This window comes from Tauraco erythrolophus, chromosome 6 (genome assembly GCF_009769465.1).
Source record: "Tauraco erythrolophus isolate bTauEry1 chromosome 6, bTauEry1.pri, whole genome shotgun sequence".
Taxonomy (NCBI): Eukaryota; Metazoa; Chordata; class Aves; order Musophagiformes; family Musophagidae; genus Tauraco; species Tauraco erythrolophus.
In genome coordinates, this window is record NC_141470.1 from 62,281,076 (window position 1) to 62,307,147 (window position 26,072).

General features: G+C 41.3%; 2 protein-coding genes across 2 annotated transcripts; one reads left to right on the forward strand and one right to left on the reverse strand.

Moving 5' to 3' along the window:
* Positions 1-10,219: 10,219 nt before the first annotated feature.
* Positions 10,220-15,382, reverse strand: BAG5 (BAG cochaperone 5). The gene is made up of 2 exons (XM_086613739.1): positions 15,330-15,382; positions 10,220-14,697 (listed from the first exon to the last, which is right to left on the reverse strand). Exon 2 carries the CDS (start codon positions 14,667-14,669, stop codon positions 13,317-13,319), a length of 1,353 nt encoding a protein of 450 aa, XP_086469865.1. The 5' UTR covers positions 14,670-14,697; positions 15,330-15,382; the 3' UTR covers positions 10,220-13,316.
* Positions 15,383-15,581: 199 nt separating this feature from the next.
* COA8 (cytochrome c oxidase assembly factor 8) lies at positions 15,582-24,107 on the forward strand. Its single transcript, XM_086612812.1, has 5 exons — positions 15,582-15,716; positions 16,470-16,667; positions 17,722-17,785; positions 19,821-19,911; positions 22,507-24,107. Exons 1-5 carry the CDS (start codon positions 15,582-15,584, stop codon positions 22,610-22,612), a joined length of 594 nt encoding a protein of 197 aa, XP_086468938.1. The 3' UTR covers positions 22,613-24,107.
* The last annotated feature ends 1,965 nt before the right edge of the window (positions 24,108-26,072 follow it).

The following is a 26,072-nucleotide window of genomic DNA, read 5'->3' on the forward strand; positions in this document are numbered from 1 at the left end:
GAAGAACAATGGTCCATGAAGACAACAGACACTCCCAACACACCCATCAGCTCATACAATACCTGGAAGTAGCCAAGTGCCTGTTGCAAAGAAACGAAGTGTTTAACCCTTTGACATGAGGAAAGGGGTAACTTCCATCCATGTCACGTGCACAAAAAGCCGGGGTTGCCTTGTGCTCATGTGGTAGCTGGTTTGTCCATGTATGCCCATGGGAGCTGGGCACTTGCTAGGGAAGGAGCTTCCCCCGAAAGGGTGACTTCACCTGAGGGAGAGGCTGAGTTCGAGCTAAGGTTGGCAATCGGTAATCAGGGATAGTGGTGCAAGTGTTTGTATGGGAGGGCGTGTATCTCACAGAAAGGCCTTGGAGAGAGCAAAGCTGCCGTGCTTCAAGCCCGGCCAGCAGCTAAGCACCACAGCGCCGCTCGCCCACTCCTCCCGACAGTGGGCTGGGTGGAGAAAACATAACAAAAGGCTCGAGGGTCGGGACAAGGACAGGGAGGGGTCACTCACCAGATATGGTCATGGGCAAAACAGACTCCAGGTGGGGAAAAAAAATCAATTTAATTTGTTGCCAGTCAAATCGGAGTAGGATAACGAGAAATAAAACCAGATCTTTAAAGCACCTTCTGCTCACCCCTGTCTTCTTCCCAGGCTCAATTTTACTTCTGATCTCTCTACCTCCTCCCCCTACAGCAGTGCAGGGGGATGGGGAATGGAGGTTGCAGTCAATTTGTCACACGTTTCTGCTGCTCCTTCCTCTGCAGGGGGAGGACTTCTCACACTCTTCCCCTGCTCTGGAGTGGAGTTCCTCCCATACGAGACAGTTCTCTGCAAACTTCTCCAACTTGACGCCCATCCTTCCCATGGGCTATGCCATGAGGCAGGTCCAGCTTGCAGCCGGGGAAGCTTCTAGCAGCTTCTCACAGGAGCCACCCCTGCAGCCTCGTAGCCCCTGCTACCAAAACCCTGCCACACAAACCCAATAAAAAAGCAAACATCTCAATATTTACATTTAAAAATCATATTAAAATCAGTATCGGTGATTTGCAAACTGCTTTACTCATGGGGAAGGTTGCTCTGCTATTAGTTGTGGTGGCTTATCTCCGCAGTGCCTCCATGCAGACATCCAGAGCCAAGGCGGGCCACTGAGGTCAGGCTGGAAACTCCAGTTCAGCTCATGGGTTCAGACTGAGACTCAAGACGCACACAGCCATCTACCCTACTCCCCAGTGTCACCAAAATCCTCACTGTGCTGGGTATTGAACAAATACACAGCAAGATCTAATTGCTAACCCAGGAGCAGGCAACTCAAGGGCCAGATACCAAAACAAGATTTTCCCAGGTGTGTGGTAATGATTGCTGTCCACATCTATCTTCTTACTTTGAAATACTATTCCCTTCCAAGCTAGAACACAGATCAGAAACACAGAGTACACAGAGAAAGCTTCATCACCTTAAAACATAACCTAGCAAGCACTAATGTAAGTGATGCAATGCACTGTCTTAATCCAGATTATGTGGAAGAGAATGTGTTGTCAATGAGGTACACAAGCCTATAAAACCCCAGAGAAAGAGTGCTCTTTACTGCATGAGAAGATTAGCATGCCATAAAGCAGAAGGCACCTCTACTTTCAGCAGCTGAACATGTAAAACTAAGGAAGGGCGTGGGAATCAGGAGAAGGCTCAGCAACATAAAAAGAACCAAATTTTCATGTATTTCTAGTGAGTACGGATGTCTTTTTAAGAGCCCTGTTAGAGCTCTCTGAGCAGTCCTTTGTCTTCAGAAAATGTTTGGGAACTCTCTCTGAATTCAGCCTGTCCTGGAGGTTTCAGATCGAGTAGCTGAAATATGCCTCCCCTTCTGGTTAAAGACCACCTCTCCAGTTGCCAGCCTTGATTATTCAGGGAAGAGAAGTTTCCTTTCTGCCTGTAGAACTTTCAGAAGATCATAAGATCAGAAGGGGGACAGGAAAGGATCTGGGGGTTGCAGGCTTTTCAAGCATCCAGATAAGTTAATGGCACATCAGGGTGCCTGGCTGGGCAGGAACCTTCTGGCACCTCCATTCACGTGATGGGGCAGCAGGCACAGCTCCAGGATGCAACTCCAGTGGTCGTCTTCTCAGGGGGGCTGGTTGGCAGCTGGCACAGCATTGGTCAGTGAATCACAGACGGTGGCAACCAGCTACGGCTGGCATGTGGAGCAGCAGTGCAGGCAGGAGGCTCTGCCCGGCACAGCAAACACGTGCTCTTGCCCTAGCTGTGGGCAGACCAGAAGCAGAAGCCGATGGCATGAGTCCTGTACTTGATGTGTGTGATCAGACAGGTCTGGGCCTATGCAGGATCATACGCTGAACGTGCGTCAACGGTGTGATGCTCTTGCAAGGAAGGTGTTCTTGGCTGTATTTATAGGACTGTAATAGCTAAAATATGAGACACAATTATGCCATGCTATTAATTGCTAATGACTCCCCAGCTGTAGTCCTGTGCCCATTTTTGGGAATAGTACTTCAAGAAATAGGCCCGTGGTGAGCATCTGTGGGAGAGCCACCTCAGCAACAGAAATGTAAATAACATGGAATGTTATTCTGTGATGGAATACTGAAGCTGTTTGGGTGCTTACTCTATAAAAGCAAGTGCTAAAAGGGGAGCTGAGGAAACAGCTATTTTCTATGAATAATAAGGGATTAGTTATTTATTACTAATTATTACTTAATTACTCTCCAGATTCGTGGGGATAGAGTAAGAAGACCAAAAAAAATCACTATTATTTAAATCTTTAGATGAAGAGTCAAGCTGTTAGGAAAAACTTACTAACTATAGAAGTAGTAAAGACCTAGAACAGGATCCCTGCAGAGGATGTGGATTCTCTGAGAAGGTTACACAAATGTTGGTCACTCATGATCTGTTGATATTAATCCTCCTTTAATGAGAAGATTTTCATGAGATGATTTCCTTGGGTCCCTCCCAAGCTGATTCTATGACTTAGTGCCTGCCAGACATCTGTCTTTTTGTGCTTCCTATTAAGAAATGCCTTCATTTGGTGTCTGTGGGCTTGTGAAAAGTGTCCTCCCACACAGTCAGTGAAGGCATGTTAGAGGTGCCCATCTAAATTTCACAATCCTATGTACTAAGTATAGTGCAGCTTCTCACACCAACTGGTCTCCAAAGCCAGTTAGGAACAAGGAACAGTAACACAACCTGAGCTCTCGGGATGCTCTGAAATCAAACTCGTCAATGTCAATGAAATCTGCTGAGACCGTGATGAAATTAGTAATCATAGAATCACAGAATCATAGAATCGTCTGGTTGGAAGAGACCTTCAGGATCATCGAGTCCAACCATTCACCCTGCACTGTCAGTGTCCCTAAACCATGTTGCTCAACACCAAATCTACATGGTTTTTAAACACCTCCGGGGATGGGGACTCCACCACCTCCCTGGGCAGCCCGTTCCAATACCTCACAACCCTCTCTGTAAAGAAATTCTTCCTGGTATGTAACCTAAATTTCCCCTGGCACAACTCGAGGCCATTCCCTCTCGTCCTGTCATTCATAACGTGGGAGAAGAGACCAACCCCCAGCTCCCTACAACATCCTTTCAGGTAATTGTAGAGAGCGATAAGGTCCAATCAGAGTAGGATTTATATTATTTGCAGGAAATAGTATAAATCCGAACCCAGATATTGAATAAGGAGCTTAAAAAGAAATACTGAATAACTTGTCATTTGTCATTAAAAAAGGGGTAATCACAACCTGCATGCATTGGGCAGCTGAATTAAAGTGCATGTCCTAAGTTGAAGCACACTTCCTAAATTTTGAGGGCACTTTGAGGGCTTTCCCTAGCCACATTACCATCATGGCATGGCTGCTTGTCTGCAAGAATTTAATAGAATCTTGCAGCTACTCTAAAGTGGATGGTGCATTAATTTCCAAAGAAGAGTAAGCTAGATAGAAATACGTGACATGTACTAGCACATCCACAGGAGACTTAAGAATGAAGATACTCAAGGACTCAAAAGTATCTTTGGGTTAATCCAGCCAAGGCAACATGTCATATGGCTTCCTTTAGAAATTGTCTCTTCTTCACGTTTCCAGCCTGGCTAATTTATATCCATTTGTTTTTCTGCCTACACCATCCATTATCTTAAGTAGTTGCTTTTTCGTCTTTGATGCTTACCCTACTATTTAGAGACAGCAATCTTACGTTTTCTTCTCAGCTTTCATTATGCTGGGCTACAAAATCCAGCTCTTTTAATGCCTTCCACTAAAGCAGGTCCTTCGTTCTCCGGGTCTGTTTTGCACCTCTCATAGTCATTAAGCTTCCCTGAGTGGGAGTGACCAGAAGCGCATACGATATTTCAAAGGGAGTTTCCCTACTGCCCTGTGCAATGACATTAATGCTTCCCTTTCTGTATTGGAGATATCATCCCTGGTGTGTTGTAGGAACATCTTCATCTTCTTTGTGGCTGTACAATAGGGATAGCTGTGTAGAAATACTCCAGAAAGCTCTCTGTGAGGTAGTGTCAAAACTGAAAGCGGTACTGCAGTGACCACTCAAATTTCCATGTGACGTTCTGTGCAGCTTCTGTGAGTCAAGATCAATTGATCTTGCATTAAATATAAATATTGTATCTGCTAGTCTTCACTCATATAGCATCATCCTATATAGCATCATCCCATAGTAAGCAAATGGGAATGCAATTGCATCATGAACTGGGGGATGTGCTGGTGTGTGGCTGTTGTTGTATCATATGATGAGAAATTGCATAGTTACTGAAACGCCAGACCTTTTCCGTGCTCAGGTCCTTGATATATTCAGTAGCTGACTTTGCTGAAGAGCTCACTGAATTTATAGGAATGCAGTCTTATGAGCTGAGAAGAAAACCAAATTTCCCATGGTTTATCCTCGTGCTAATTCAATCCCTGATTATTTTCTATTGCCAACTCTTTGGTGACGTCATAATCGCTTAGCAAAGCCTGTCTAAAACATTCCCAGCTTTGACTACTATCATCCTCGATTATTTGGACTTACTGACTGGGGTCTTGGCCCCAACCTACTAGCTGAGTTCCTGGCTTAACCTCAGGCCTGCATCATCACCCAACTTGTCTGGAGATCTGGACTTCTGGTGGAGTCTGGATATTGTCACTGGACCTGCCCTGCTGTCATGCTGGCCTCTGGTGCCCCATCCTATTCTGCATCTTATCCCCCAACTCCTTCCATCAGTTGAGTATATCAGCAGTAGTATTTTTCTGTCACAGTGTTGGCTATTCTTCTACCCTCTCATGATTTTTTGTCTGTTGTTAACAGTCTCCTAATGTCCTCTTTTTCTATACCAGGAACGAAGCTCATGAAAGCCCTCCCAGCTGTCTTGTATCTTAATCTAAACAGTTTCTTCACCAGTACCAAAGCCTTGGTCCCAGAGACCCATGACTCAGGAACTCATGAGGCATGCATGTATTTTTTCAGGGTCTCCAGGTCTGACCAAGCGAGTAAAATTGATCTTTGCCAGAGACATCAACTAACAAATGCACCCTGAGCATAAGCTGTAAGGCTTCCACCAGGACAGAGAAACAATTGAGTCATGGGTGAAATGGTGGAAACTGTCCACAAAAGAATTAGTAACTTGGGAAAAAGCTTGTGCTTGGGAAGAACAAGATGGACCAGAAACAGAAATGAATAAATTTGCCACAAAACTGAATTAAAGGTTTATAACAAAAAGACAGACACACAAAATACATGACACAATAGGTCTGTAGAAATAAAAGAGACAATAAATTGGCTTCTGTTCTGAAAACAGGGATTCTGAGAAATGTTCCAAAACACTGAGCTGGAATGAGGCCGTTCTGAGGCCTTCCAAAGCAGCCACTGGCTTTACTACATTTCTTTTTTTTTTTTTTCTAAAAGATTATTTGCCCTCATTGCTGTAAACTTATTTAACCCTTGTAGGGAACCATCCTACAACTTGTATTCTGTAGACTTCCAAGGATCCCTGGCATACCTTTAGAAGCTCCCAAAAGGCAACCGCTGTCAGTAGATTTTAATTCATCTGTTTTTTTGAGTTTGTAATTTGAAGAAGATTGGAAGCCACAGCACATACACTATATGAATGTTTGCTTGTGTATCTATGTTCAGTGAAATGTTTTGTAGGTTATTAGATATTTTTTCTTAAAGAGTTTAGTACTCCTAATAATTCAAATTTGAAAGCACATAAATACATTATATCTATGTAAATCGCCTTTCTACACTAAAGCCACACTTTATAAGCAGTCTCCTGTTTTAACATGATGTCAAAGATCTTTGTTATGAACTGGGGTGGACTCACCCTGGGGAAGCTTTTAATCTAGTTTAGATACTATTGCATTTGCCTGAATTAACTCCTTCTTGCAGCCAAGTGAAATGATCAGTGATAGCTTCTGATCTGAAACCCACTCACACGTGGTTCCTTCAAACAATAACACATCTACTGTTGATGTAAAAAACACCTAGCAGAGGTCGAAAATGTTTCCACTCCCTTTCTGCAGGTCACTCAAAATTATTGATTGCTAGAATATCCAAATGGCAAAGCAGGCTGGGCGTGAAGATGATGCCATGAAGAACATACTAAAAATGCGTAGTTCAGTTTTTTACAATTGCGCTGCTACGGATAGTGATATTCATTTTTTTAGACTTCCTTTGAAATAGTGCATCAAACAACGTACCTGTACTGACTCCTACTTCAGGTTGGAAGTTTTAGCCTTAGATACGTTTGGAACTGGAAAAACTCCTGAGAAAAAAAAAAACTGAAAAAGACCATTAAGTATTTGCTTTGGATTCAGAGTAGAGATTTTCAAAGGAGCTCAGCCTGTTTGGGTGTATTTGCTCATTAGCCAAGCAAAACAGGAGCTGAGAGGCAATTCAGCTGTGGCCTATAAATATATTCTAGACTACAAGCTAGCGGAGAAGAAAAGCTTCTCATGAATATGTTTATGCTGGAAATTAGAAGGTTACTCAATCCTCACAGCAATGATGCTTTGGAACAACCTTTCACTGGAGAAACGAGGCAAAGCCATTTTTAAGTTGCAGCTTGATTAGCCGCAAGGATGTTGTTGTCTGTGACAAGAAATGACAGGGTGCGTGGGTCTATGGATGGGCTCCTTTTCAAAACATGGCTTCGTTTGTCCCAGTGGGAACTTTGGGATGCTGAGTATTCTGGAAAACCTGGCTTTTACTAGATGCCTGAAGGTGAGCAGAGGCCATTCATTACTATCCATAGTCAGCGGAGGACTTCACACCTCCTTTTTATATGGTATTAACTTGAGGCACCTGGAAGGTAAGAAGCAGGCATTCCATCATAGGCTTCAGATTGATTTGAACAAAACAATGTTATGAAGAATTTTCTTTAAAAAAACCCTAAGAAATTCAGCACAAACAATTACATGAGTGATATCTTATTCAGACTTGCTACCAGTTATTATACTATTCCTTCCAATTACGAGTTTATTACAGGATACAGCCTTCATGTTGCACACTGTCTTCTGCAAGCCACGCTGATATTCCAAGTGCACACTAAGAGCTGCCATGACGAGATATTTCAGAAAGAAGGATGGTAATTATGGCATCTCTAGAGATGGGTGGCACCATCTTGCCCAAGGGTGCACCAAGGCTAACCCTCATCGGCTAGAGATTGGATCGTGCCCGGGAGGAGCACTTAGGGTGGAAAACAACGCTGAACTGCAGGGCATAGACTAGGTCTACCTGCAGTAAGGCGAAAGGGAGCTGTGCTTCACTTGCTTTTCTTATGTCATAAAACTGAAAGAAGTCGGTCAAACATCAGCCTGACTTGCTTTCCTCCAGTCTTTCTTGTCTTTCTGCTTCTTTGGGTTTTGATTTGGCTTATAGATGTCTTGGTGGCCACGATCACAGATTTGGTTTTGGATATCTGTTCTGGAGTCGATGCAATTTGGGAGATAAATAAGACAGGACTTTGTTAAGGACACTGCACTGCATCATTGTGTTTCTTCCCTCGTGAGATGCTTTTGATTAGCTGCCTGAAATACAGGTTTCACAAGGAACTGCTGTGGTGCAGAAGTTTGTCTGGCAAAATTAATTAAGGAAAAATGTCCCAATTAAGAAACTCATTATACTTATCCATTTGTAATGGCAAACTCTGCTACAACATATGTCCCGTAGCAAGTGTTTGCAGACTTAGAAAGGGGCCTTGTTATTTTTGAACTGACAAGCAGTGCAACTCATACATTCACCTGTGTTTGGCAGTCCCAGAACCAAATGCAGCAGAAAGAAAGGACAAGCGTTGTGCCAAGCCTTCAACAAAAGCACACCTCATCCTCAGCTTCTCCAGTTAACACATGGACACGCCTACCAATATAAATGAAAGCATTACGTACATTATTGTTTAATGTAGTAAAACAAAACAATATATGGACCAGTCAACAACTAGGTCATGCCCAACTGTAACTCAGCAAAAGCTTTAAACATAATTTCTCGGTTTGAGCTAAACCAAAAAGCCTGACAGTGTTTCTGGGAATATTCTCCCAAGAACCCATTTTCTCAATGAAAGGTCATAAACATGAGGTGAACAGGCACAGAGCTCACGCAAAACATCAGCTCTGAATGTTTGCTCATGTCTCTTCTAGCATTTTCCTCTTGCAGCAATGTTTTCCAGGATCCTGCCATTTAAATGTCTCCTGCTGGCAGCCAGCTTAAACCCCCAGGCCTTTGATCCAGGAGTTCAGTACTGAAGTCCTTCTACTCCTTCAAGTTCTCAGCTGAGAATTCTCCAAAGGAGAGGCTATACCTATATGGAAATAAAACACAGAGTTTTTCCAGCTAAACCATTTCAGGCACCAAAATCTGCCTGTCCCAAACACACACAATACAAATTCTCAGCAAGGCAAATTCTGGAAACAGCTGATCAAGACAAACAGGTCAGCAGCTAGCTGAGCAACACCTAGGGCCACTGCCCACATGATTTACTGGTCTTTGAAGAATATGTTTCCTTCAAAGAAGCTGTATTGTTAAAAAGGAGAAAAAGAAGATACAGTAAACTTGTTACCTATAGGAACACTCAACTTTCATAAACCTTATTCGTATCCCATGTTTTCTGGGTAAGATTTTCTAGACTGTATTAAGTACTTCAACATGACCACTTGTGCTCTTTATTGCCTGATCACTTACTATGCAGCACAAAAGAACACTTAAAAGCAAGTGGTTTATTTTCCACACATGATTCATTTGTATTGTCTTTGTCATATCCCATTACTAAAGCAGCAAATTCCTACTTGTCTGAAGGAGCTGATAGTGCCACCTTCTCTCCTTCTTTCTCCTCCAGAAATCTAACTATGCAGGTTGATCTAATAACTGCTACTGAAAATCTCAAGATTTGTTCCCTAACTCATGGCCACATGACCCATCCATTCATTTTGCAGTAGCTCTGGCCGCCATGAAGCTTTTCTACAAGTCAATTTGACTCGCTAACCCCGCAGAAAACTCCCTCCTGCATTTTTTTAAAGTTTGTTTTCTCTCATTTTATTGTATTAAATCAGCTCACAGGGGTTGGCCAAGCAGCAGAAACCACACAAAGCCAGTGGCTTTCTGGGCAGAAATAGAATTTCTGATTTCCATCAGCAGTGAGCTGATAACTTGGCTCACTGCATCTTGAGAAAACACACTGAGCCATCAGAACGATCATATGAACATGCCTCATCTACGCAGTTTAAAACCAGATTAGCTTAACTCCTACTAAAGGTTCTTTAATCCACATTGACTTACACATGAAGAAACCTCATACCATCAGTTTTGCAAGCGCACCTGCTAAGGCAGCATCCTTCAACAGAAAAGCAGCAAGATCTTAAAACAGCCACAAGCATTTCTGAAGCAACCACCCAGCTGAAGCCCAGGAGCACACAAAGCTATTGCTGAAGAAAGAACGCGAGCACCAACTGATACAATGATTGCAATGCCAGGCTAAATGCAGGGAAAACCAAAAGCCAGCAGATTTAGCAAGCAGAGGGAGGAGTGGTTTCCACACATGAACTTTATTTTCATAAACACAGCAGTGAAAAAGCAAACTTTTAAAGAAGGGGGCGGGGGGGGAAGAGAGCTCTCTGTCTACATGTTTAATAAAAACACTTTTTCTAAGACAAAAATCATTTACATTCTGATAACTCACATTCAAAAATAAATAAAGGCCGCAGAGCATAACATTCAAATGAATACCTAGTAAAAGGTAGCAATGTATTTTTATTAATAATCAAGAATATACCACTGCAATATTTAATCTCCAATTTGTATATACAAACGTCATATCCTATGCAGCAATAAATCAAGACATATACACCATGAGGAGCACATACACTAATTTCTGCTAAATTCAAAAAGTAGGAGCCATACTTAACAAAAATCTCCTTCCAACTGGTAACATAGAAAAAACACTTTGAGTGGTAAATGATGAAAATAAACACTGTCAGAACTAAAGAAAACTAATTTAAAAAGAAATATATTTAACAAATAGGAATTGCAATGTATGATTACTTCTCCCCCACATATCCAATCATTTATTTTGCTCTACAACAGATTACATGGGACACAGAGAAACTATTATAGTTCAGTATAGTACTAAAATGCAGGATTTTGCAATTTGGTCCATTTACATTTTCCTGGTTATTTTAGCCTGCCATATTGGGTAGAAAAGTTGTGTGTCCCTCAATCTTTGGGATATAAAAAACAGAGAAATTACATTCTTCAGCACAAAAGCAGGACTTCGAAAAATCTGTGCATTATTTTTTTGGTTAAGCATATTCAGTTCATTATCTTTGTTCATGCAAAAACTGTGAACTAATCCCATTCCAGATGAGGATTTTACCATAAAATTTAAATAGTCAATTCATTAGATTACAGAACAATGGAAAAAAGATTAATCCACAGAATATCTTGCTACTGGACTCAGTCAACATTACACTAACCTTATACATTTGCCTCCTTAGAGACACAGGCGTAACAATTCATTCAGAAAAGCTAAAAGACACAGAAATTTAAAACAGAACAGATCAGAAAAACTATACTTACTCATTTTTACGTAAGAAGTTCAAACATTTATAAAGCTACACATAACCTCCTAAGAACACAGACACTAAACTGTTAAACAATCTACAAGTAACCACTGCAGACCTGACAGTAACACTAAAGAAAAATGAATAACATCTTTATGCTATCAAATCCTTATATTCCTAAAAATGTAAGTGCAAATCAGAAATTGCAGTTCAAATATGTAGAAAGCTTGAAATGAGTAAAATAATTCAGGTGTATAATATTATTAATATTCTGTATTAGTCACATAAGATATAAATATAGACTGGAATTTTAACTAAGGGAAATGATTTTTTTGAGGTAAGGAGAGAGAAATTCAACAAGGTTGTACCTCTGAAGGAGCAGAGAGAATCCTCCGACAAACATTCCGTCATTGCCAAAGTGTGCCTTAGGCACCGTACTTAATCGAAAAATAGATCTTTTTGGCAAGTTAAATTGCAAAGCAATCACCAGCACAATCACAAACAAAACATATTCACACTCTCAAGTTACACCGCCTTTCATCAACACCTCAAAGCATGTTATGGAGCAAACATACTCTCTCCTCCTTGTAGCAACAGGCGCAGAAGTCCTGTCCAACATCCCCCATCTCCACATCAATGTATTAATTTTTAAGCAGAATCTGAATTTCCCAAATTTGATACTCATCCTCAGGACTTTATAGAACAACTGTCACCTATCGCATTATGTTCATTTGGCATATACTACAGTAGAGTTACATACGTGAGAAATCCAGTTTGCAAAGATTACAAATGCATCAAGCTGCCAGTAAACGGTTCCTATATCTACATGTAAGGGTGTAAGTTAGTGGTGTCATAAAGGCACTTGTCTCTCACAGACAGTATTGTCGTCCCTAATCAGCCAAAAATAGATCTAAAAATATCTATTTTAACATCCGAAATGGTTTTTACTCTTAAAGTGGTGCAAATCATCATCTGTAGAACAATAATTCATTCAACATGAAAGAGCTAAGTGCAAAGTATCCATAATTAAATATATCTTTATAATTAATTCATTTTAATGCCATGCTCTCAAAAAAATGCCAAAAAACATGCTATAGTAGAAATGTGATTGGCACTAGCAGCTACAAATAAAAAGGCAGGTGCATACAATAGTACAAGCAAGCAAAGTTACGAAGTTACTAAAACAATTAGGTGATGAGCTGCAAGGAGAGACATTTGCCACAAGTCTTTTCCAAGACATGCTTGAAGCCACACCTGACCAGTATGAAATATGTAACACACATTTACATCATTAGGGACATCTTTATAGCTAGCTACCTAATTTTACAAAAGTAATTCCGAAATCCTTGTTCACTTCAAAGTGAATTGTTTGTTTTCACTGAATGTGAAGACAAGTCAAAACAAGATCTAACAGCAGAGTCTAAAAAGACACCTAAGCAGCCGCCAAATAAAGCTCAGTGCAGTTTCCAGGGCTTTATGGATGGCAGTGTGAAATCCTCAAACTTGCATTTATCTGGTCAGTATATATTTACAGATTTTCCTCTCCAAGCCTCAGTACCTTAAAGCAATAATTTGAAAGAGTTTCCACCAACAGAAGACCTGTTTTTGCAAATCAGAGGGCCCAGCTATTAGAAAAAATAGACATAATTGGCTTTGCCTATGCAAATGCTAATTTGCAGTTGGCATTATAGCTCCATTAAGCAAGAAATCCAAACACCCAGAGAGGTGTGATGGATGGAATAAATCAAGTGCAACCTAAAAGCCAGCAGGTTTTTTGCACTTAATACCTTCTGCCATAACAGCACATTAAGAGCATATCTAGACTGCTATGAAGTTGCTGGATGAAGCCTCATGCTTGAGTACTAATTTTCATGTCCAGTCTTCTCTGAATAGTTTTGCTAGTACTGTACCATCAGGAATTTCCTGCATCTTTGAAAAATCTGCATTCACTGAACATTGCACAAGGTTATTGAAACAAAAACAGGAAAAAAAAAAAAAAGCAGCCACTTGATCAAGTATTAAGCTATTCCTTCAGAGAATCACACTTCTTTGCTTACAGCAATGACCAGAATTGCTGATGGCATACCGCCAGTTGCCATGGCAAGTGGGTGCCTGCGTGGGACAGCAGATGTATAGCCAAGTCAACTGCTTATGCAACCTCCGTGATTTAGGCAAGCACAGAGCACACCACGTTTAGCATGTGCTGCCAACGATCTGCGTAAAGTGCCAAAGGAAAAAAACGTTCTTCAGCGTCAGGCCATGGCTGTTTCAGTATTCCCACTCATCTGTTTTCATGTCCAGATAGTACAGAATATTTTGCGCAAGCTTCACCGCTTGCTTTCTAGCAGCCTTGCACCGCTCGTCGCCTTGCGGATCAACAGCATCCAGCGCTAGAAGCTGTTTCGTAAGAAGTTCTTCCAGTCGCATGTAATTTTTATCCGTTCTGTTTCCGTCGAACGAGATCACCTCCTGCTGAATTTGAGACAAGCTTCCGAGAACAGTCCAAACCGCTTTATGAGACTGATGTTCGGCGGCGGTTTGCTCGGAATACATTTGCCTTTTTTCAAGCGCTTCCTTCAAATCGATATACGTTATAAGGGTTTGAACTTCTATTACGGCTCTTCTCCGGGCTTCTCTAATACAGGGGTTTTTTCCTGGACTCACCTCATCTAACTGGGCGATTAATCCCTGCAGTTCTGCTTTGGATCCCAAATACAAATCAGAAGCATTCTCTGTTTTTAAAAGTAAAGCATTGACTTCCTTCATTTTCTTGCGGATCTCTTCTATTTTTAGAATGGACTGATTTTGTGCCAAATCATAAGCGTGAGTAGAATTTGCTTCTTCTTCCAAGTCCAGATATTTCTGCAACTTATTGATCTCTTCCACGACTTCCTTTCTGTAATTTCTTATTTCCGTGCGACCACAGACATCTAAAGCATCCAAATCAGCAATGAGACCTGTGAGCACACAGGAGAGATGCCTGCAGGTATCATTACTGCTCACTCCCATTAGAAGCGCAATGAGAGTTCCTCTTGCTTTGTTCACATCGCACATCACAGAGTTAATTTTGGAGACAGAAGGATGCGCATCATTAGAGAGTGGCAGGGACAGCTGTTGCTTTACACAGCTTTCTATAATCTCCTGAACAGCACACACTTTTGTCAGAGTGCGGTATCTTGCTTTGCGTAAAGAAACTTTCCCTCCAGTTTTCACCTGGGTAAGCCTCAATACAATGTCCTGAATACCTTCTTCAAATTCATCACTTATACAGTTACCTCCTTTGTAAAAAGGTGTAATCTCACGTTCCACAAGTGACTGTGCCTCTTTGAATATGGCCTCTATTTCCAGCCTGCGTGGATGGTTTGCAGTTTGTTCCAGTTCCTTAAGCAGCCTCTCCGTTTCCTGAGCAGCTCGTTTTCTGGCTTGCTGAATATCCCCCTTTCCTTCGGTGTCTACAGAATCTATTTCAAAAAGCTGTTTAGTAAGACTTCTTTCTAATTTCTTGTAATCTCGATCAGTAGACAGACCACTGAAGACAACCACTTGCTGTTCAATCTCTTTGACTTCTTTCTGTATTTCATGCAACCGTTTTATGGATGGGTGTTGGTTACCCATATCCATTCTCTTCTTGCGTCCAGTTTCAGATGAACTACAAGAGAAGAAAGAAAGCGACTTGAGATTAATAAAGCACTACGCAGGCACTTCATTATGCCACATGCAACAACTTTCACGACATCCTGAAGCACTTCAGCATTACAGCTATTTTACATATGGCTAGCGAGAGGGATAATCCATTTGGCTGATACTTCACAGCCATTCCTCTATTGCTGCACACCTCCTTCCCGCTCGGGCTGCAGGAGCGACGCTTTAGTTACCGCGCCGCCAGCTCTGAGCGTCTACCCGCAACCTTCAGCCCTCCCTTCCCCACCTGCTCCGCTGCCGAAGGCATCGCACATCAAACCGGATGCCCGCAGCCCAGGGGAAAAGCAGCGGCTCAAACCGACCGCCCCCGGGGTGCCACAACCCCAGGGCAGAGCCGCCTTCTCCCGCACGGGCCCCACCGCCCCCGCTCCGCACCTCAGCACCCCCAGGTCACCCCCCAGGCCCCCCCACGGCAGCGACTACCCACCGCCGCCGCCGCCCCCGCGGCAACGGGGCCCGACGAGGCGGGGAAAGGACATAACACCCCACGGGAGCGCGGAAGCACCTGAGGAGGGGCTCGTCCCCACTCGGCCCCCCTCACCCCCGGAGCAAACCCTCTCAGCGCCCCCGCCGCCTCACCTGCCGGCCGCCCGGCCGAGGAACTCGCTGCCGGGCCCGGCGCTGCGCCACGGGCCGAGCGGCAGCGAACGCCCGGAGCCCCGCCTCAGCGCCGGGCGGTGGCGGAGGCGGGGGCGGGGGCGGGGACGGGGACGGCGCGGCGGAGGGACGCGGCCCCTTCCCCAGCACCGCCCCCTCCGCCGCGCGGCGCCGCGGGCGGCCGTGCCTTGGCGACACCGCCGTAAAGCGCCAGTCGCTGCTGGGAGCCGCGCAATGGCGGCGGTACGGGTGCTGCGGGCGGGCGGCGGCTGCCGCCACCGTCGCCTCCTCTCCTCTTCCTCCTCCTCCTCCTCCTCAGCCGGCGGCGGCCGCCCCGCGGCTGAGCGCGGGGAGCGGCAGGAGCGCGCGGTAAATCCGGGCAGGGTGGGGGGTAGTTCCTGCGTCGCGGGGCCGGCCTGTCGCGGGGGAGGCCTCGGGGTCTCCTGCCCTGCGGAGCCCGGAGCGGGGAGCGGGGCGAACGCCCTGCCGGCCCCCGCTGTAACTCGCAGCGGCGCTGGGCGGGTACGTTCCGGTAGCGCCCTGCCTTTCCCGCGGCCTTGAGTGCTTCGTGTATTTTCTAGCGCCCTCAGTGTTTGTAAACCGTCCCGGGCTGTGCGGGGCGGTCGCTGAGGCCTAAAGGAGGTAAAATGTTTTGTTTTTTTTTTTTTTTACAAACGGAGCGGTAAGTCGCGGGCTGTTAGAGCCAGTTCTTCCTAAACCCAGTCTGAAAAGCCGCGTGGTCGTGCGTGTTCGCAAGGATGCACGAAGAAAGCAGCGCTTGGGAAGGCTTGTACGCTTGCTAGTTTTTGCTGGCAAATGTTTTAACGAAGTGGAATATCGGTGATACAGAAATGCAAAGAAAAGAGTTGCTTTTAAAGACAAAAATCATGATTCATCTGTTGGAAAAGAGTCAAAGGTAATCTCTGTAGTGCACTTCTAAATAAAAGTAAATTTTAAATGTATCACAAGTTTTGGTGTAGGTAAATGAACGCGTATAATTTCTGAACTTATTATGATTGTATGTTTTAAGGCTGTGCGGGCTTTTGGAATTTATTTCGCATCGGGTTGTTCTTCAAAAACTATGCTAAAGTGGTCATAATGAGTTCTGTCTGTGTTTTCAAGGGCCTGGGTTTCAGCCCCCCCGCACACTCCCGTCGTGACTGGATCGGCCCCCCCGACAAGCACTCCAACCTGCGGCCGATCGTCTTCTACGTGCCCCCCAAGGAGTCACCCCTGGAGCGGCGGCTGCGGGAGGCGCGGCAGGAGGCCCAGGACTGCAACCAGCGCTTCTGGGCACGGCACAACTGCGCCTTCCGCCAGGTGAGCCCGCCGTGGCGGCGCCCGTCTGCCCAAACCCACGGGTTTGGTCTCCATGAGACAGAGTTCAGTTCTGCCCACTGTGACTGGCTGGTACCGTTTCTTTTAACACGCACGGTGTCCTCATGGGAATTACTTTTTTGTCGTTTGTTTCTTTAAAACGACGTACAAAACTAAAGAGCCTGTGTATTTTGCCACTCTTCAGCAGCGTGTGATGGTATTTGCCTTTTTCCTGTCTTGCACTGAAAATATAAATTTGTAGCTGCACTACATGCAAGACTATACATGTCTGTTAGTAGAGCAGCTATTGAAAATTATTCTGCAGCTCTTCTTGCTCTGTCATAAGTGAGAGAAATTAGGTGCAGTCACGAAGGGTAAATGAGGCACATGCCCTGTTTCACTGGCAATGTATCCGAACAAGGCTAAAAGTGGGAACCTCTCAGTCATGGTTTGTCTTCTTTCCCGATTGCAGCATTGGTTAGGAGATGCTGAATTTTGTTGGAAGAACAGTAACGGTTCAGTAATTCACCGTCATTTGTGATGATCTTGGATCATCGTATCCTACGAAAACTTGCAAAGATCTCAGAGAAAAAATGAAGCTTATTTTTTAATTTTGTAGAACTGCTTTTTCAGTTTCAAAAACTTAGGTAAAAATAATTATTCAGTTTCCACCTAAGTAATTTCAGTTTTTTAAGGGTGCACGTTTTTCTCTGTGCTCAAATTCTCAATAATACAATACAGCACAGCTTTGTAGTTTGTCTTGCAAACTGAAGGTTTGGATCCTTTCAAACAATAGTGAAATTCATCAACTTTACTCCAAAAATAAGTTTTATATGTTTTAGTAGAACAATTGAATGAATTAATTGATGCATGCAGGTAGCAGGATCTAAGATTCAAAGTTACCAGTTTAACTGACTCACTGGAGTCAGGAAAATGTTTCGTTGATATTTCCATTATTTTAGAGGGTATTAAGCACTACACTGCTATGTGATCAAAAACAATGGTTAACTTCAAGGACTGAGGACATCAGATTCTAATGTGGAAAAACATGTTTTAGGAAAAAGAAGAATTTATTTATTCAAGACTGAAAGCCAAGGGTCTGGAAATGAGAGACGAAACAGGTTTGTGAGATCTTTGTTTATAGTTTAGGATGCATTCTGAATTCTGTTTAACTTTGAATTTCTGTCACAAGTAAATCTTGAGGGTCAGATTTAGAAGTGTTTTTAGGAACATGATAAGAAAAGAGGGAAGGAGCTCTTCAGAGATGTGCATGTGGGGGTCAGATCATCCGTTGCATGTTCTTATCCTAATTCCTCCCCGCAGCTGGAGAGAATGCACGGAAATCCTAGCCAGGTAATGTGATTATTCAGTAGTCTAAGGAGGACGGGGCTTTATCCTTTCAAACCTCCTAACCCAGTGAGCTAGTGGAGCTAAACATATAGAGCATTTGCCTCAAGTGCATGTTATGGATGGGTGGATAAATTAACACTCTTTGGCTTCAGGTCCATAGTGTATACAATGAATACAATATTTTTCCTTGAGGGAGAATGAGACAGCTTCTGAGGACACAGCAGCTGCTATCTGCCTGTCCTTTCCTCAGCACAGTTGCTGTAAAATAGTTGCCTCTCTAATTCATTATGTGAAACTGAAAACAAGATGCCTTCATAACAACAGTGAATTGGCCATTGTAGTATGAGGTTGAATGTTTTGTTCGTAGAATAATGATCTGTTTGAGTTTAGTAAAGCATCTGCTCTGATGTTCTGTGTATCACAGACCATTATTTTTCTCTTCTCTTTGTATCCTGGTGATCAGTATGTGGTTGAGAAATAATTTTAATTAAGTTCTGCGTTGTTTAGAAAACGCTTCTTTTATATTGCCATTTTGGTTTTGTTTTGGCTTTTTGGTTTTGTTTTAGTTTTATACCCTATAAATAGAAGGAAAAATAGTAAGCATGCACATCCATTAGAAATAAAGTTATATTGGCTGCATGTGTTGATTAACTCTGTTCTATAATATAGCTGGTTGTGTATGTAAAAATATGAGTAATAACAATACACATGAACAGTTGGAACAAAACTTACTTTTTCATGTAAGTGAATCTACAATCAGTTCTGCTGATACCAGCATGAAGAAACAAGTTAGCTATGGGTGTCAAGTATGCAGCCTTCAGATAGTCTTAGAGTGAATTTTCAATCTCATCGTATGTTAATCTATTGTAATATATTAGTTTAGCAAATAATGACAAATAGAACTGATCAATAATTTACATTTCTATTTCTATGATCAGTCTCAGGAGCTTTAAAATGCCTTCTGGAACAGTAACAAGTTGAATATCACAATTCCATCGCCCTCATCATATCTGTGTCCCTTGGGACATTCAAATTTGATTCTCACTTTAGAAACATTGAAAGTGCCAGAAAGCTTATGTAGGAATTATCTGGTACAGTTGAGAATATTTGCTGATTCTCAGGATTCTATATCTGTGCTGTAGCCGCAGGTTTTCCTTTCATTTTCTGTGGAGAGAATCCACCTCCTCTTATATCTTACTTATGAGTGTGGCATATTTAAAGTCATCTTTTGTACTTGCTTCTTCACAAAATAACTGTCTACTCTATTGTTAATAAACCTGACATCTCAGGTTATTTACATCTCACTCCTTAGTGTAAGTTGCTTGAAATGTATCAACAGCAATAGAGAAAAACGTACATCTGGAAATATCATGTCAGTCATGAATAGTGTTCTTTCTATATTGACTTACTTTAGGAGGGAAATATAAGTTAGTAAGTGCTCTTACTGGTGCTGTTCAGTCTTCAGCCCCACAAGAGATTAATTTTACTCAAAGGATAGATTCTCCTAGATCTGTGGATTTTTCATAGGGGTCCACTACTTCCCTAAACAATCTAAGACTTGATAAACATAATCACTTTCACAAGTAATAAGGGCTTAAGAGTATGCCAGCTTCAAGATAATCAGTATTTTTAATCTGCTACATAGACAAGTTGTAAAAAATTGGAAGATAAAAGCATATTAACTTTTTCAGAGTTACATAGGAAGCTTGTAGGAACAAGGAGTCAGACCTAGCTCTCCTGCATCTGAACCCAGTGTCTTAATCCAAAGAATTATCTTGACATTGTTATGCAAAAACTTATTTTCAGGTCAAAAAGCAACACTGAATGCAGAAGAAATGGCTGACTTTTACCAGGACTTTCTAAGTAAAAATTTTAGAAAGCATATGCAGTATAACAGGTATGTAGAAGGTATTTATGTTGGCTGTTGTATGTTACAGTAAGTGAAAAGCGTAAGATCAAATTTGAAATTTGAGCTTTTTTCCCCGTAATTGGTAAAGCGGTACCTAAAAGTATCATTTCAAAAAATTATTTTTAAAAATGCTATTATTAGCATTTGACATAAATTTGCATTATCATTTGCTTATTGTTGATTTAGTGGAGAGATGAATCTCATGTCTGAGATTCAGAGAGACAAGACCAGGCACTCGAATTTCTTTATAACAGATTCTAGTTGACTGTTAAATAAGGACTAGTAAATGTGATTCATCTCAAAGGAAAATTGTTTAATAAGAATAATATTTAATATTATTCTATTCTTAGTAGTCTTATTCTTGTTTTGCGAGCATATAGGAAAATTTGAAGTGAGTAGCCTTGTATTTGAGGTTTGTTTGTGTGGCGAAGCATTAGTAAGTGATCACCTGAACTCACCCTTGTAGAGCCTCAGCTACAGCTGGGTAAGCCCACATCCACTGTGCCTCTTCACAACATCATCTGCATTGTTTCAGTGTTACTGTTTGTACAACAGCTTGACAAACTGGATTGGGGATCTGAAACAACTGAAAACCAACTTGCAAACACACGTTACCCGGCAGGTAGCTGTGCACGCTTGGCAGAGAGGTAGAAATAAGAAACCAATGGGAAGCTGGACAAGGATAGTACTTAATCCAGTCAGAGTAGCACTGCCCACTGAATATGAAACCACAGCTTCAGTTTCTTCTCTGTATTGAATTGAACGATTATTGGGTTCAAATGTGTCAAATGATATTGGGTTCCTAATGGTGTAAAGCTAATGAGAATTCTACCATTGCTATAAATGATCTGTAACAAATTGTGGTTTGGTGTTCTTTGTACTTACTGTGTGTATACTGTAACATACTGTGCTGTAAGAACAATTTTACTGTAACCAGTATTTAAAACAAATGTGCACATCTTGAATTGCCTGGGGGTGGGGGGAGGGAGGGAACCTCACCAGAAACCTAAGCAACATGATGAAAAGATGGAAAGTAAAAAAATATTTTTAGTAAGAGGATTTTTGTTCGAATTGCCTCTAACTGATGAGTGAGGAAGCAAATAGTTTATCTTAGAACTGGTCACCAGATGCCACTGTTGTAGTGACCTCGGAATATTGTCCCATCTTCGTAGTGAGAGAGTTCAGGCTTTGTGCCTAAACATGGCCTTCCTTGTTGCTGCCCTGTAAAATCGGGTGGTGTAAGCTGCATCATTGTAGCTTCAAAGTGGAACTACGCAGCCCTGAAATCTGTGGAGCTTTTTACAAGCATTCTAATTTTGAGGAGTCATATTTATAAAAATCTGTTTATGCATTCGGCTGTATGTTCTTTTGCAGTGTTGCCAGCTGGCCTGAAAACTGTGGCAACTGAAGTGTTGTAACTTTTAAAATTTAGTTAAAATTGAAACAATGACTGTGCATAGACACCATGAATATTTAGTTCAGGGTACTTAGCCTGGAAATACAGTCTAGTTTAGGCAAAAAAATATTGAGAAGGATCTAGGAAATGAGACATGAAAGGGGAAAAGAAACAGTTGCAGTGTTAGCATGATATTTTAATTTAACGTGACATTCGAGGGGATAGCTCAGTGCTGCTTGTCAGCATAATTTTGGCCACCATCCTTACTGAGAGGTGAGTATCTCAGGTTCATGTTAGATCTGTACATGCAAGGTTTCCCACAGAGATCTCAAGAGAAGCCCTAAATCCCAGTGTTTAATATTCCCTGCTAGTTCTACCATACGAGTATTCTATTGCTTCTTGTGCAACATTTTACAAAATGGGGGAGTGATCCTTGTTGGAAACTAGAAAGGGATTATGAGGGTAGTTTATAATAGGGGCAAGAATTTGAAGCAAGTTCTCAGAGGCTAAAAAGGGCTGATACAGACTATCTTACCTCAATCTTGAATTGGCTGCAGAAGTCATGCATGCTGCATAAAAACTATTTAAAGATATAAACACTAACTTCAGCAATATTAAAGGCATCATCTTTAAAGGGTACTGCATTAGAAACCTAATGTTTCCTGTATTGGGTTATATAATCAATCTTTGAAGTGTCATTTCCACCCACGCCCCCATACCTCTCTTATAGGTGACCAGCTATTCCCTCTCTAACACATGCATCTTCATACATGCACAAACAAATCTTACCCACAGCACAGCACTGGCAGGAAGTGCTTCCACATGGCTTGATGATCAGCTTTACTTCTGAAACATGAGATATGATTACAATTATTTTATCTTACCTAATTGTAAATGGCAATCAGTCATAAAACTACCCATCCATTAACTTTTTTACAGTTCAGCTCTCAATGGTTGTAGTGCTATAGTCTACATGTAATCTGTTCATGGATGTGGATATTCACATAGACCTTTTCATAGGTTACTTAACTCTAATTAGGCAGGAAAAGTGTTGCCACAAAGAATGGAAAAGCGTGTTGTCACTGAATTGTCATTTGTCAATGCCAAAGGACGTTTTAATATAATTATGTATCTTTCTCTTGTTCTTGTTCTGTGTGCTGATGATTTTCCTGGCTTTGGAATCCTAGAGATTGGTATAAACGTAACTTTACTATCACATTCCTCATGGGACAAGTAGCATTGGCGAGAGCTCTGAGGTGGCTTCGTTGGAAAAAGAAAAATATTGGAGATTAGTGATCACTGCTCTATGAAGAATGCAACACTAGCTAGGCCTGCTATAAACTTGTTGTCTATAGTGATGTTCAGAATCTGAACGACTAATGTAATAATTGCTTGAACCTCTTTATTAAGCTATGTAAATAAAGGTTGCCATTGGCCTTAATTTGCAATCAATCAGTATGCAGATTTCCTTTACCTTTTATTCCAAGGATATCTAAAATATCTCCCAGCCAAAACACTTCTGAGAAAAACTATCAAAAGCTGTTACTCGTTTACATTAAATGGCAGGGGTTACAACGGTCACGCTTTTAGCAGAGTTACGGCTCCTAAACAACATGTCATTCCGTATGCTGTACCTGAACTCCGGTCAGAGAACGATGCCTCCACCAACCATATATATAGACAAAAATGCCTCACTTTGTGGTAGGTGTCTGTCTGGGGCAGTAGAAGAAATACAACATGGCTGAAGGAACAGGTATGATTTGTGAGTATATGTGCTATCAGTTTAGAATAATGCTCTTTTCAGTGTGATTATTTCTAATTTTTATTTACGGCGTGATTTCATATAAATTACAAATGCAGTAGGATCTTCTTAGATAATTCTGTTTTAATTTAAAGAAATATGCTCCCCTTGGACAAGAGTTTGTCTAACCTATGATTAGTAAAGATTTTAGTTGCTGAGCAATAAAACGGATGCATTGCCAGTCACTTAATCTTGGTAGAAAAGGAAACTGATACTTGGTTGTATGGAGAACATTAGTACTAATACGCACTGCTTTCTACTCGTTCATTTCTTCCAAAAAATGTGCTATTCTCACCAGTTTCTCTGAGGCACTTGAAAGAACTTGCCTGAGGGGGATTTTTCTGGCCTCGAGGTATGTAACATCAATTGGAAGGAGGTTGGTTTAAATGAAGTCTTAAAATGTTATGCCATGTATCTGTAATTTAAAAGTTCTGTTCCTCAGAATGTGCTCCCTGTCCGTTTATACAGTTTAATGATTTTTTGGATACAGAACCTACTAAGAGGATTCTGTTAAAAAGAATGTATGTTTTCAAATTGAAGCGTGTTTTCCTAAAGCTATGCTGTAGGGAAGGCTCTGCTTATGTAAATGTCAGCTTAGTAGCTAGCCATTGACCTGTTTTTTATATCTAAACATGACATAATTTATTCACAGGCTTTTTCAGCTGCAGCAGAGAGAGCTTTGTCAGTATCAGCTGTAATAATTCCTTGGCAAGATGAAATAAGTATTAATGATACAATAGCAGATCACGCTGTTTCATACAATGCTGATATTGTCATTGGGGCTAAAATGGTCACTGAGTTGTGGTTTTAACTGTTGTGTTATTAGTAAACGTCATTAATAGTGTTTGCTGAGGTGATAACCGACTAACCGGAAAATACTATTTGTGAGTGTTATTTACTCCATCAGTACTGTAAAAGGTATATATTTATTAAAAAGATACAAAACGCCATGTTTCTTTAGGAAAATAGATTTTTGAAATAGACTACTGTGGGTATGTAATGTAATTCTTCATATATTTACAGTAAATTATAATAGTAATATTAATTATTATATAATAGTAAAATATGTGATTATATTATATCAGTATATAAGCTTTGACCACAATGTGAATGCACGCTTTAATAAATAGTTTCAATGTAAAAGAATGATGAGATAATGTAAGAAAATATCCCTGAAAGGCAGAGACCAGAACCCCACTGGACTGGCGGTTGACAGCCACACGTTCTGACAGCCTCAGCGTGAGGTCCCCAAGGTAGTTTCAAATGTGCTTTAAGTGGGTAGAGGTCAATCCAAAGAAGCATTTTCATCTTCTGAGCTGCTCACTTTTATTAACAGAGACGTTTTTGTGTCTGCCTGCTGAACCAGATCAGGAAATTGATTCACTACTAGAACTAATCCAAGGAAAAAACGTGTTAGATGTCAGTTGAATTAATATGCCTCATCATGCGCATATAAGTGTTCTACTGTTGGCATAGGGGAGATGTGTGAGGTCAGATGGAAGGTTTGGATTGCACTTCAGTCAATTCACAGTTAAAACTTGTTTTCTGAACATGTAATTTTGGTGTTGGTCACCCAGAAATAATATAATCAGCATATGCTGGATCATGCTAGGATTCTGCTCTGAGCTGCCTGTAAGTAAAGTTCATGCCTTTATGGCATTGCCTTCATTAAGATTCTGTGTGGGGTGCCGAGTCCCTTCATCTAAAGCCTATTGGAGGAGTAAGCTATTTATCTATTAGGTAAGTGTTGAGCTCTGATTTAGAATATCTAATAAAGCCACTGTGAAAAGATGTTATTAAAAATAATCTATTTGAAATTTTGAGTCTCATTACCAAAACCACATACATTTTCTGAGATAATTACATTTTCTGAACAGCCAAAAGTCCTATCGGTTTTTGCCAGTGTTGCATTACTTTGGGTATTTTTTTTCTTGACTCAGAGCAGTTGTAATAATGCCAGCTGCTTTCAGATATTATTGATCACAAATCCTTTATACATCAAAGGAAGAATAAGGAGCTGCCATAGACTACTAAAAATAAATTTTTTATGTATACAAAGGCCTGCTACAGTAACTGAAGCTAGTGAAATAGATCAAAGAGTGACTTTTCTGTGCACATATCTGAGTATAGGAAAAATACAGGGGAGTGTTCTTATCATTTAGGTATTTAGCTAATCCTGTCAGAAGGAACAGCAGTATTTCATATTTTGTAGTGTCAGCATGTGCCTTTTTTACCAGTCTCATGCACTCAGTAAGTGCATAAAAAAGCAACAGTATTTTGGTAATACTCAAATAATTTTAGGTTGTTTGTCTTGACTTGGGGTGGGTACATTCTGATAATCTCTGTGGGTTTCTGGTATTCACTGAATTTCTCTGTGGGAGCATTCATTTTGATACAACATGAGAGGAGTAAGAGGAAGCATCAAATGGGGATTGACGGGCAGACCAACTAAAGGTTAGGTTGAAGTGATTGTAGCACCTTTATATACGAGTAATAAAGAACTGTACATCTTAAATAAAAAATGCATTTCTCAATTTCATTAGGAGTTTTAAAAGTAACAGCAGCAACTACTGGAAAGATAGCTTCTATGTTTTAACTGAGCAATCTTAGGGATAAAATTAAAATCTAGTTCAAAACTCAGATTTGTTATTTAGATGCTGACCCTTCCTGGCCCCATTTTAAAGGGACTGTTCTGCTTGCAATTTTTAGCTTCCACTATCACTAGGCAAGATCAGTATCCTACGAGGTAATCAGGTTTAGCCAAACGAGAACTTGATTTACATCCTGCGCAGAGCCCATGTGCCAGTCTTTTGCATAAAGACTGGGAGATTGTTTTCAGGAAAGGATAATATATGCCTGGAACTGTAATATGCATGAATAACATTTTCATATTAAAAATTATATCCACTGATTGCTGTAAACTGATTCACAGAATAACAGCCCCATAATATA